Source organism: Saccopteryx bilineata, chromosome 2 (assembly GCF_036850765.1).
Source record: "Saccopteryx bilineata isolate mSacBil1 chromosome 2, mSacBil1_pri_phased_curated, whole genome shotgun sequence".
Taxonomy (NCBI): Eukaryota; Metazoa; Chordata; class Mammalia; order Chiroptera; family Emballonuridae; genus Saccopteryx; species Saccopteryx bilineata.
The window spans coordinates 210,699,489-210,713,359 of record NC_089491.1 but is presented as its reverse complement, the minus strand read 5'-3'; the positions used below and the strand labels follow the sequence as shown (position 1 = coordinate 210,713,359).

Genomic DNA, 13,871 nt, shown 5'->3' with positions numbered 1-13,871 from the left:
AGAGTTTTAGACATCTGAAATAGATTTGCTCAATAAATTCAGAAATTTAAGGTTAATCTTGATAACCCAAGATTTTCAAAAAATCCTTTGGGGGTGAGTTAATTGTGCATGTGAAAAGGGTGTGAAACATTAGAGATGGAAGAAGGATGGTGCTATACTATAACATTGGTTATGCTCAATAAGCGATGTCATTCTTTATGCCCCCTACATCAGCTATTGGGCATGAATATTATTCACTTTATTCACTCCACCTTTTTAGGGAACCTTCTTGCACTGCTGGTGGGAATGCAGACTGATGTAGCCACTGTGGAAAACAGTATGGAGATTCCTCAAAAAATTAAAAATGGATCTGCCTTTTGACCTAGCCATCCCACTTTTGGGAATTTATCCCAAGAACACCACATCAACGAGTCAAAAGGAGAAATGCACCCCCATGTATATGGCAGCATTGTTTACAATAGCCAAGATCTGGAAACAGCCCAAGTGTCCGTCAGTGGATGAGTGGATTAAAAAGCGGTGGTACATATACACATTGAAATACTATGGGGTCATGAAGAAGAACATTGTGAACTAAGGAACAGAATAGAGGAAGAGGCGGGATCAAAGGGACCAAAGGGAAAGCGGACAGAGGAAAAGGGGATGAGAGGATGGGATCAGAGAAGGGAAAGAGATTGGTGAAATTATATATACATAACACAGCGTTATAGAGAGCAGAAAAGCAAATCCTGGAGGGAAGCGGGGAGGGTGTTGGGGGGAGGGGGCAAAGGGAGCTGTTGAGGGGAACACAGGGGTGGGGGGAATGTTTTCAGTGGAAAACTTGAATCTATGTAAACAATAAATTTAAAGCAATAAGAAATATAACCACCTTTTTATAAATGAGGAAACCAAGGTTTAAGTTTTTATATAAACTGCTCAGAGCAAATATATAATGTTTTATTGAGTTATATATACAGTTGAAACCTGTAGGATTTTCTGAACCAATGTCACTCCAATAAAATCAATAAAAAAGAAAAAGACAAAAAAAAAATAAGTGGTAAATTTGGATGTGAACTCACATTTATTTTAGTCCTAATATTTGAGTTTTTACCGATTTCCCAATATTATTTCAGTGATCCTAGTTCTATTTTTTACTGCAAGTTTGAGAAAAATTCTTCCCTTATTATTATTCTTTTGTGCTGAGTAATTATGTGGATCTCTTGATTTCTGAGTTAGTGAAAATTTTATTTATACCTTTAAGAGGGTGTTTCCATCAGAATTGGTAGGGGGGTTTTATAGTCAGTCTGGTGATAAAGCTTCCCAACCCACATCAAGTGATCTTAAGTTTATGTTCGCTGTATCTGTGAATCCATTTCTATTTTGTTTGTTAATTTTGTCTACACAGCTGACAGAAGGGAAAGGAGTTGGGGACAGGGCGAAAAAGGTCCGGATTAAGTTAAAAAATAAAAACTCAGACAAAAACAACATTATGAGGATTAAGAGAGGGAAAGAGGGATGTTGGTAGGTAGAGGAGGGTGAAAGGGGCATAAATAGTGATGGAAGAAGACTTGATTCAGGGTAGTGAACGTACAGTCAATGCACAGATGATATATTGTTGCATTGTACACTTGAAACCTATATAACTTTATTAATCACTGTCACCCCAATAAATTGAATTGAAAAAGTAAATTAAAAAATTTTAAATGCTTATATTTTATCCCTTTACAAAGTTTGGGTTTTTGCTTCTTATAAAAAGATGTTTTTTTCCACTTCTCAGGCAATGCCTCCTCGTTCAAAAAGAAATTGTTAATTTCCTTCTAAAACCCTCCACTTAAAATAATGACTCTTCCAAAAGAATTTTTATTTGCTTTATCTCCAAATGTCATGATACACAAGTGTTTAAAACTTACTTTGTTAATCATTTTTTTTCTATATATCTCAATCTTTCCCGGTCAGTTTCAGACATTGATCACACTTGCGACAGGTGAAAAGCAGGTGATTTGTGGGGGATGTGGTAATTGGAAGTGGAATAAGGGACCTTGATATCAACTGAATAATGAAGTTAATCTTTTTTTTTCCAAAACTGAGACATTTTAGTTCTAGAAACATCTGTCTTTACCCCCTAAAGAATTAATAAAATCTCAAAGTAAGTTAAATATAGATAGGTATTAAAAATAATATTTAAATCAATATGTAATACTTACATATTGATAGTACTATTGTTGCCTTACCCATGCTTTCTCCCCAGAACTTTTGTTTATAGAAAATGAGTTACATTATCTAGGAAAGTTAACCAAATGTATGTGTTTATTTTGTTTTAGGGAACAAAGTTATGCCAAGAATATATACATGAATAAGATACTTTACATAAAATAGAATATGTGGTTTATGTTTTGAGAATATTCTAACTTGTCTAGTGGAAAGTCATTCAGAAAAAAATTAAATTTAAAGTGCTGATCCCTTATAAAGCATGGCTCTTAGACGACATTTATTCATTACCTATGTTACAAGAGACTATAATAAACAATGGCTTAGGTTAGAAAAAAAATGAAGAGATTTGTTCAAATATTAACAGAGATACCTAGTATATTTTTATCAATATCAGATACTAAATTATTCTTAGCCTTTTTATCATGGTATATTTTGCATCTCTTATTACCATATTTCTTTAAATAAATATAGAATACTGAGAGAAGAAGCAAAATATATAACTGCCTTTTCTTCCACCCTTCAAAGCCCTTTTTTTTTTCATGGTGGTTTTTTTTTTTTTTTTGTATTTTTCTGAAGTTGGAAATGGGAAGGCAGACAGACTCCTGCATGTGCCTGACTGGGATCCACCCGACATGCCCACCAGGGGGCGATGCTCTGCCCATCTGGGGCATTGCTCTGTTGCGACCAGAGCCATTCTAGCGCCTGAGGCAGAGGCCAGAGAGCCATCCTCAGCGCCAGGGCCAACTTTGCTCCAATGGAGCCTTGGCTGCAGGAGGGGAAGAGAGAGACAGAGAGGAAGAAGAGGGGGAGGGGTGGAGAAGCAGATGGGCGCCTCTCCTGTGTGCCCTGGTCAGGAATCGAACCCCGGACTCCTGCATGCCAGGCCGATGCTCTACCACTGAGCCAACCGGCCAGGGCCTTCAAAGCCCTTTTAATATTACTTTTATTCTGTATGTATGTATACTTCGTGAAATTTATAAGGCTTATACTGAAAACCACCCTGCCTCTTGTTCAAATTTGGCATTTGCTAATTTTTTAATTATAAGAATAAATTAAACTTTACACTGGCTAAAAAAAGTGAAACCAACTAGTAAAAGCATGTGAGGAATGATTAACTCCCCTCCATTTATAACTAATTAAGTTCTACACAAAGATATTTTATATGATAACCAAAAATAAAATTTTAACATGTACTAGATGCTAATCTAAACTTGTCACTTACAACGTATATCCAACCCTGTAGACCTCAAATGTCTATATGCCTCCGAGTTACCCAAAAGGCTTGTTAAAACTAAGACTCCTGGGCCCCTCTCCCAGATTCTTCTGATTTAGTAAATCTGTGATGTCCAGAAATTTACATTTCTAAAAAGTTTTCAGTCAGTGCCAAAACTTCTGGTCTGGGAACACATTAGAATTATTGCTCTTACCAATACTTACCTTTTTAAAAAAAATTTAGTGAGAGGTGGAGAGGCAGAGAGACAAACTGCAGCATGCACCCCAACCAGGATCTACCCAGCAGCCCTCTACCCAGAGATGTTATGCCTATCTGGGTGACATTGCTCTGTTGCTCAGCAACCAATCTATTCTAGTACCTGAGGCAAAGCCATGGAGCCAACTTCAGCACCTGGGACCAACTTGATTAGACCAATCAAGCCATGGCTGTGGGAGATGAAGAGAGAGAGAGAGAGAGAGAGAAGAGAGAGAGGTTGGAGAAGCAGATGGTAGCTTCTCCTGTGTGCCCTGACTGGGAATTGAATCCAGGACTTCCACACATCAGGGCACTGCTCTACCACTGAGACAACCAGCCAGGGCCTCTTATCAACTCTTTATTCATTAAATTCTTTCACTCATACACATTGTAGAAGCCAAAAGGTTGTGCCTGGAGGTGAGAATAAGGTGGCAAAAAGCACTCTCTGTTTAGAAATTTACTTATTGAGAGAGAGAGGAAGGGAGAGAGAGAGAGAAAGAGAGAGTAAAACATACATCTGTTCTGTATTTACCCTGACTGAGGATCAAACTGGCAAACTTTGTGTAGTGCGACGATGTTCTAACCAACTGACCTCTGGCCAAGACCATTCTCTTCTTTTGAATATATAAAGATATGTTTAGAAATGTTTAAAAATGTAAAAATATTTGTCGTTATAAGCTCACTCATCACAAAGATGTTATTCAAAATAAAAATAAAATGCAACACTTTATTAAAGTAAAAGTATCTTTACTATTAATATACAAATGGTGAAGTGACAATTTTGATATACTTACTGTAAGCCATACTTTCAATGTCTCTCATAATACAAAACTTCAACATTTGCATTATAATTTTTACAGTTTAGATATATATACAGCATTTCATAGGGACATACTATGTTGAAACAATAAAAAAACTTTGTGGTAGGTAACTAACTTAAGAATATAGAACCTGAATGGAATATATAAGTTAAAAAAAATAAGAGTATGTTTTAATGCATACGAAACACAGCATAGAATTCACATACCGTAAAAAAAAAAAATTTTAAACTTTTATTTCTAAGAAATTCACATATTCCTAACTCAGTTTAGAGGCAAATACAAAACCATGAACATTCCTTTAAGAATTGAAACAAATATGTTTGCTCTTAACAGTATCACTTATTTATATAATGCATGTTGTTCTCTAAAAAAAAGTCCTGTTTGAAAAATTGAATCATAAGTTCTAATGTTAACTTTCTCCGTTGGATTCCACTCCATTTTCACCTTTGCATCAGTGGAATTGGCCTTAATTTTTATCTAAGCAATGTTCCTAGTTCCTGTTCAAACTCTTTTCACACTCATTCCTTACATATTCAGAACATAGCTCATTCTGCCTTTCTGGTCTCCATTCTCTGCTCCTCTATTCCCCTATACCTGGTTGTGATTTGAAATGCTCCAACAGTCATTGCTTTGCTAATATTTTCCCAAGGAAGGCTAAAACTGGATGCAAAAAGATGTTTTTATTTCAGGAAAAAATAAAAAAGTGGCAATATTAAGTTTATATGGGAAACTTTTATATTAATAATTATGAACATCATGTTTCCTAAATCCTAAAAATTAGTTAAAAAATTTAAGCTAGGGTAACAACTAATAAATTTAAGTCATTGACAAAACCCTACAGTAAATAATGAACTATTTTTTTCTAATAAAATTAAATTGTGTTACCAAATAATTATTATTATGTATATAATAAAAGTATATGAGGGGAAAGAATTAATAAGTTAGTATTCTTGTATAATGTTGGAAATAGCTGTATCTACAGAGGTAAATGCAATTTTTTAAAAAGGAGAGAAGGAAACTGGAAGGAAATTATATTTGTTCAGCAACTATTACATATATGCCCTTTTATAACTTTCTCATATACACATATAATTATTTCATCTCAGAACATTATTAAGCCCATGAGTTGAATACTTTCTTACAAGGTTTTCATTTTAGGATTGAAGTACTTCATTTCTGTGACCTTCCACAGTTTAATTTTAGCATATGCTAATACATCCATATGCAATTTCAATGTGAGATAAAATGTAATAATGCTTTAAAGGGTTAATAATATGCAAATCTTTTATCTTTAAAGATAAATAATTCAAACAATCTCATTTAAAAAAATATCTTCAGCTACTCATAAGTTTGTTGAATAAGCACTCTGAATATGGTTATGGAAAAGACCTCCATAAGGGACTGAAATTGTGTTTACATTATTCTTCATGAAAAAAGACATTGCAATTGTAATAAGTAATTGTAATATGTTATTCCAATATTTTTTAAAGTCAGAGATGGAGATTTTTCTTTTTACAACCTCAGGTTAGAATTTTTCATTAGTGATTATCTTCTCAACAATAAAGGATGATTTGTGGTCCCAAATCAAATTATAACAGGAATAATGTTAACCCAAGTGACACCATAAAAATTTACCTTATTTTAGAAAGTCATCTGTTGCTTTTTTTTGCAACTGGTAATACTCAATTTAAACAACATCCAGAATGTATTTATTGTTTAGAACAACAATATAGAGCAAATTAAGTATATATTGTGTGTGCATCAAAAGAACTGTTTTGTCATAAGTGGAAATAAATTGCACAGTATAATTTGCTATATTTAGATTTTGTATTTAAGGTAAAGAAATTTGAATTAAGCTTATTCACTGAATGTAATTAAGACAGCATTATTCAGTTGTCACAGATAAAAGCAAAATATATCAATAAAGATTGCAGTTGTGTTTTTTTCTTTTAAAAAGCAGACTCGGGCTAATCTAAAGGCACAAATACATTTTAATTATTTAAAATAAGAAGCATAAAATAAAGGTATGATTATAAAATTATAATTAACTATTGGCACTCAAATAAATAATTTGATTAATAAAATCCTATTTATATAAATGTTTAATTCAAAGACTAAGGGTCATGTAAACTTTCATGAATAAAATAGTATTTGAAAATGCTTATATAGTCATTAATATTAAAAACAAAAGCAAACTCGAACATGAATGTTAAACATTAGTATCAAAAGAATGGCAATATGTTGACCCAAAGAAACTATAAATAAACCTATAGAAATTAAAACTCTTAATTAAATTTCTTTGCAAATTATGTAAAATACATTAACACATTAATTTGTGCCAGTTTCAAAAGCAAAACATGTTAAAATGCTGATATTACTGATTCCTCTTATATGTTGTTGAATATAGATTGTCATTGTCTAATTGCACATAGCCTATCAAGAAATACCATTTTTTAGTGATACCTTTTCTTCTTTGTTTAAAGTACCATAGTTTCTGATTATTTAATGTACTTATATTCGGTCCACTCTTTTGACGTTTGATAACAACATTTAAGAGTACTCTCAGACAGTAAAAATAACATTTATACAGTTAAATGGATGAGTTTAGTGAAAAACAGGATACATGATTTCAGTCCTATTCATATTTTACAAATACTAACATCCATGTCTTAGATGGAAACTTTTACAAAAGAGAATTTGGATCATTACATAAAAATGTTTTTAAAAAAGTTTATCACAGTATTGCCTTGCTCCTGCATGGCATACATTTCAAGGACAAGAGATAAGGACCACTCGTACAATTGAAACAGTATACTTGAAATAATCTGTCTACAGTTAGTTCCAGATTACTTGTTAACTTCAGATTGTTACTCACCATTAGTGGCAAGAATTGCAACAGCAAATATATATATATATAATTTTTTAATGTAAATTGCTTTACATTGAAAGTCCAAAGAGATGAGAGAAAGAGAACTTTCAAATTAATAATGAAAAACAAAAATATTTGTTCAGTATTATGATTTCTCTGCTTTTGAAAGGTAGCACAAATATCAGAGTAAACATGCTAAATTGCTTTCTAAGTTTTTCTAATTCTTTCACCATCACTAGTTTAAAATCAGGTATCCCTACCCAGGAAAAGTTAGTATTCATGGCTATTGCTTCACTGACACTTTACTAAGCCCATTTATTTTGCACAAGTATTGTGACTAGTATAAGCACATTTATACAAAAGGGTGAAAAACAACACTAAAATAAATCTAACAGGTGAGAAAAAACATAACTTAATAAACCATCAGCTAACATCATATTAAAAACATAACTTAAACAGTAGTGAATCCATCAAAAAGACCAGTTGGATAATTCCTACTAATATTTTTAGGTAGGCACAGATGTCTTTTCCTTTTCTTTAGAATATGCCAGAAAAGATAACTAGGAGATGTTTCTGCTCCTAATCCTATAAATTCTGGCAATGACACTGGAGATTTAGTGTCCAAACATGCAGGTGGGCAGATTCTGTCTTTCTGATTACCAAAATTTTGATAAAGTAGTTAACTGTCTCTCCTTATATATATGCTCTTAAATGGCATTAACATTACATTAAATATTCATCCAGTTATCTCTATAAAGAGACCCCCTAAAGCAGGTCACTTCTCACTGTTAAAACTATCCTCCAATATTCTATTGCAAGGCATCCCCCAACCAGTCAACATTTGAGATGTAATACCACCTGAAACACTAAAGTTTATGAATGTGATGTGGCCTAAAGAAACCTTTGGCTCTCTAGGGTAAGAAAGAACCTAAAAACCTGCTCCCAATGGTATGTAAATTTATAATAAAAAATACATTTTTTTAACCTTACATAGAAGTGGAAACTGTGTTTTAGTCTTTTACCCCTGGGAGCTTGCATAGCTTGGAAGTTAATTATTTTATTCAGGTACAGACCCTAATGAGTAATATTAGAAAGTTCATGTTGAATAGGTAAGGGATTTCTTCAACCAAAGTTGTCTATCAAAATCTTAAAATGACTTCTAACTACAACATCCAGCATAAAAAGAGAGTAGTAATTCAACTGTTTTTGCATCTACACTTTCATGGCATGTTTAAATGTTAATTATTCCTTAATTTCACCAAACTAAGGATTTTAACTTCCATTAATCAATTACATTTACAATTGATCTATAACACTTGATAAATTAATTTTTAAACAGAGATTATCTAAAACAATGGGCAAAAAAATGTATCTGAAGGCATGGTGTGTGAAGTATTGGAATGCTAAAGACCTTTTTTAGAAGAAATTATTTAATTTAAAAGATAATCACATATTTAAAAATATATCAAGACAACATTAATATTATTCTTACTTCAATTTACTTTATTACTTGAAGCTGAGGGCAGAAATAAATATTATTTTTACTTGCAATACATTTGTGTGTGTGTGTGTGTGTGTGTGTATGTAATCCGTTGTGAGTGACTATGCTATATTGAAAGAGAAATTTCTGGAATATTTCTAACCTAATTTTATATTCAACTGATATTTATTCAAGTGGGTAACAATTTTGATCTGGCACTTCAGTCTATCAAAAATCAATGTAATTACACCTTAAAAAGAGTTTTCCAAAGTTTCTCTCAATTTTTTTTCTCTCAATTTTTAATATCTGCTAAAGATAGCTGGCTCTAACAAGCCCAAATTCCCTGAAAATCCCCTAATAAAAATAGTTTAACCTTTATTAAGTGTCTTCATCTTAAACTGAAATCCACTTTCATAATTTCTTTGCCCAAGATAGGATTAAAAACATGCAGGGCTTTCTTATACATTTACCTCGCAAAGTTTTGTATTGTCTTGTTTTTATTTAAACCTGTTTGTTGGAGAGGTTGTGGTATAAAATATAGTTCTTAAGAAGTAAAGGACTTTAGATATCTAATATATTGCAGTTCTTCAATCATAGAGTCAAATTAATACCCAAGTATTGGTGCCAGTCAGGTCTGTATATTGAATTTCTTAACAAAATAAACAATAATAACTACAACAACAGCAACAACAACAACATAGAAAATGGATTATGGGCAGGAGTATTTGATTGTATGTATATGTGTACAAGCTATTCCAAGCTAAAAGTTTCCCAAGAAATTAAGGTCAATGGAATAGTTTTGGTCATAGGGTCACTGCAATCCAAATGCTCTTTGTACATCGTTCAAGCCTCTGCAAGCTGGTGTTATGCTTTGCTGTCATCTTCTTTTGACTGGATGTCATTAGAAACCTTAATTTCTATAGTTTCTGGATTTAGGACTTCTTTCCCATTCTCTTCTTTTAGAGGCAATTTTCTGGAAGGAAATATAAAAATAAACACTTCATTTGCTTCAGTACTTTAAGTGGTATCCCTTAACATTTAAGTTATTGTTTACTATTTTGTAGAAGGAAATTTGGTATAATTAGTAGAATAAAATAAATCATATTTGTTAAAAATAAAATAAAATTGACAACAAAATATGCTAAAAGAGATTAAACAATTTATTTATTGAAAAAATGTGGTGTGATGCAAAATGATGAACAAAATAATACATTTGTAAATTTAGATGCACCAAATCATTCATTAAAGGGTTGCTTAAATTTGAAAATGAGTTGACAACATTAAAAATGTAATTGTTTTTTGTGTGTGTGCCATCTCTGCCAGGTTTCAGTATGAGGGTTATGTTGGCCTCATAAAATGTGTTTGGAAGTATTGCTTCTATTTCAAATTTTGGAAGACTTTGAGTAGAATAGGAACCAAGTCTTCTTTAAATGTTTGATAGAATTCACTAGTATAACCATCTGGGCCTGAAATTTTAAAATAATAATCCCCTTCATGATTGCAACAAAAAATAAATAAAATACCTAGGAATAAACATAGCAAAGAATGTAAAGGACCTTATAACAAAAATTACAAAGCATTGTTAAGGGAAATCGAAAAAGATACAATGAAATGGAAAAATATTCCTTGTCCTTGGATAGGAAGAATAAATATAATCAAAATGATCATATTAACCAAAGCAATATACAAATTTAAAGCAATTCCCATCAAAATTTTAATGACATTTTTTAAAGAAATGGAACAAAAAAACCATCAGATTTATATGGAACTATAAAAAACCCCAAATAGCCAAAGCAATCCTAAGGAAAAAGAATGAAGCTGGGGCATTACAATACCTGACTTCAAACTATATTATAGAGCCACTACAATCAAAACAGCATGGTATTGGCAGTAAAATAGATACTGAGACCAATAGAACAGAATAGAAAGTCCAGAAATAAAACCACATATATATGGTCAAATAATTTTCAATAAAGGGGCCAACAACACACAATGGAGAAAAGAAAGCCTCTTCAACAAATAGTGCTGGGAAAACTGAAAAGCCACATGCAAAAGAATGAAACTCGACTACAGTTTGTCCCCTTGTACTAAAATTAATTCAAAATGGATCAAAGACCTAAATATAAGACCAGAAACAATAAAGTACATAGAAGAAAACATAGGTACTATACTCAAGGACCTTGGTTTTAAAGAGCATTTTATGAATTTGACTCCAAAGGCAAGAGAAGTGAAGGCAAAGATAAATGAATGGGATTCTATCAAACTAAGAAGTTTTTGCTCAGCAAGAGAAACTGACAACAAAATAAACAAACAGCCAACTAAATGGGAAATGATATTTTCAAACAACAGATCAGATAAGGGCCCAATATTCAAAAATATATAAAGAACTCATAAAACTCAACAACAAACAAACAAACAATCCAATAAAAAATGGGAAAAGGACATGAACAGACACTTCTCCCAGGAAGAAATACAAATGGCCAACAGATATATGAAAAAATGCTTATCTTCATTAGTTATTAGAGAAATGCAAATCAAAAATACAATGAGATATCACCTCACGTCTGTTAATTTAGCTGTTATCAACAAGACAGGTAATAGCAAGTGTTGGAAAGGCTGTGGAGAAAAAGGAATCCTCATTCACTGTTAGTGGGAATGTAAAGTAGTACAATCATTATGGAAGAAAGTATGGTGGTTCCTCAAAGAACTGAAAATAGAACTACCTTATGACCCAGCAATCCCTCTACTGGGTATATACCTCCAAAACTCAGAGACATTGATACATAAAGACAAATGTAGCCCCATGTTCATTGCAGCATTGTTCACAGTGGCTAAGACATGGAAACAACCAAAAAACCCTTCAATAAATGACTGGATAAAGAAGATGTGGCACATATACACTATGGAATACTACTCAGCCATAAGAAATGATGACATCAGATCAATTACAGCAAAATGGTGGGATCTTGATAACATGATACGAAGTGAAATAAGTAAATCAGAAAAAAACAGGAACTGCATTATTCCATACGTAGGTGGGACATAAAAGTGAGACTAAGAGACATTGATAAGAGTGTGGTGGTTATGGGGGTAGGGGGGAGAGGGAGATGGAACGGGCGAGGGGGAGGGGCACAAAGAAAACTAGATAGAAGGTGTAGAGGTCAATCTGACTTTGGGTATGCAACATAATTGAACAACAAGGTAACCTGGAGTTGTATTCTTTGAACATATGTACCATAATTTATTGATATCACCCATTAAAATTAATAAAAATTTATTTTAAAAAATGTAATTGTTTTGGAACTTAAAAGCATCAAAACTTTTTTATTTGCCAAGTAGATGATTAACTAGTACTTCAGTTTTTCTAGTCAAAACAATCAATAGTTGCTGCTGTATTCTGTTATATAAACTTCAGAAGTTGGATGAATTGGCAATATTCTTTTCAAATTAATGCAAATAAAGATATTACAGGGTTTTCTTCCTTTTTAAAATATTTACTGTTTCTTTTCTTTAATTAGTCTCTGTTTGGCCCTGGCCAGTTGGCTCAGTGGTAGAGCATTGGCCCGTTTTGTGGAAGTCCTAAGTTCAATTTCCAGTCAGGGCACACAGGAGAAGTAACCATCTGTTTCTTCACCCTCCTCCTCACCCTTATCTCTCTCTCCCACCCCTCCCCTTCCACAGCCATGGCTAGAATGGTTTGAGAAGTTCGGCACCAAGTGCTGAAGATGGCTCAATGGCTTTGCCTCCATCGCTGAAATAGCTCAGTTGCCAATTAACAGAGCAGTGGCCCCAGATGGGCAGAGTATTGCTCTGTAGGGGTCTTGCTGGGTGGATCCTGATCTGGGGCATATGCTGGAGTCTGTCTGTACTTCCCTGCCTACTGCTTCTCACTTAAAAAAAAAAAAAAAGAGGCCCTGGCCAGTTGGCTCAGCGGTAGAGCGTCGGCCTGGTGTGTGGGGGACCCGGGTTCAATTCCCGGCCAGGGCACATAGGAGAAGTGCCCATTTGCTTCTCCACCGCCCCCCCCTCCTTCCTCTCTGTCTCTCTCTTCCCCTCCCGCAGCCGAGGCTCCATTGGAGCAAAGATGGGAGCTGGGGATGGCTCCTTGGCCGGGAGCTGGGGATGGCTCCTTGGCCTCTGCCCCAGGTGCTAGAGTGGCTCTGGTCGTGGCAGAGAGACGCCCTGGAGGGGCAGAGCATCGCCCCCTGGTGGTGGGCAGAGCGTCGCCCCTGGTGGGCGTGCCGGGTGGATCCCGGTCGGGCGCTTGCGGGAGTCTGTCTGACTGTCTCTCCCCGTTTCCAGCTTCAGAAAAATACAAGAAAAAAAAAAAAAAAGATTGGTCTGTATTCACTCTTATTATTTTCTTCTTATTTGTCTATCATTTATAAGAACTTTTTTTTTTTTTGTATTTTTCTGAAGTTGGAAATGGGAAGGCAGTCAGACAGACTCCCGCATGAGCCTGACCAGGATCCACCCGGCATGCCCACCAGGGGGTGATGCTCTGCCCATCTGGGGCATTGCTCTGTTGCAACCAGAGCCATTCTAGTGCCTGAAGCAGAGGCAATAGAGCCATCCTCAGCGCCTGGGCCAACTTTGCTCCAATGGAGCCTTGGCTGTGGGAGGGGAAGAGAGAGACAGAGAGAAAGGAGAGAGGGAGGGGTGGAGAAGCAGATGGGCACTTCTCCTGTGTGCCCTGGCTGGGAATCGAACCCGGGAGTCCTATATGTCAAGCCGATGCTCTACCACTGAGCCAACCGGCCATGGCCTATAAGCACTTTTTAAAGTTGTTTCTTTTTTTTAAATTTTTTAAAAAAATTTATTCATTTTTAGAGAGGAGAGAGAAAGAGGGAGAGAGAGGAGAGAGAGGAGAGAGAGACAGAGAGATAGAGAAGGGGGGAGGAGCTGGAGCTGGAAGCATCAACTCCCATATGTGCCTTGACCAGGGAAGCCCAGGGTTTCAACCCGGCGACCTCAGCATTTCCAGGTCAACGCTTTATCCACTGTGCCACCACAGGTCAGGCTTAAGTTGTTTCTAATTGTTTCCTA

The 13,871-nt window shown here is 34.7% G+C and overlaps 1 protein-coding gene across 1 annotated transcript in view; it reads right to left on the bottom strand.

The window, feature by feature from the left end:
• Positions 1-5,485: 5,485 nt before the first annotated feature.
• NCAM2 (neural cell adhesion molecule 2) overlaps positions 5,486-13,871 on the bottom strand; it is a 577,130-nt gene continuing 568,744 nt past the window's right edge. Inside the window, exon 18 of the mRNA XM_066259097.1 lies at positions 5,486-9,798. Within this exon, the coding sequence (XP_066115194.1) occupies positions 9,690-9,798 (109 nt within the window). The 3' untranslated portion in view covers positions 5,486-9,689. The remainder of the gene's footprint in view (positions 9,799-13,871) is intronic.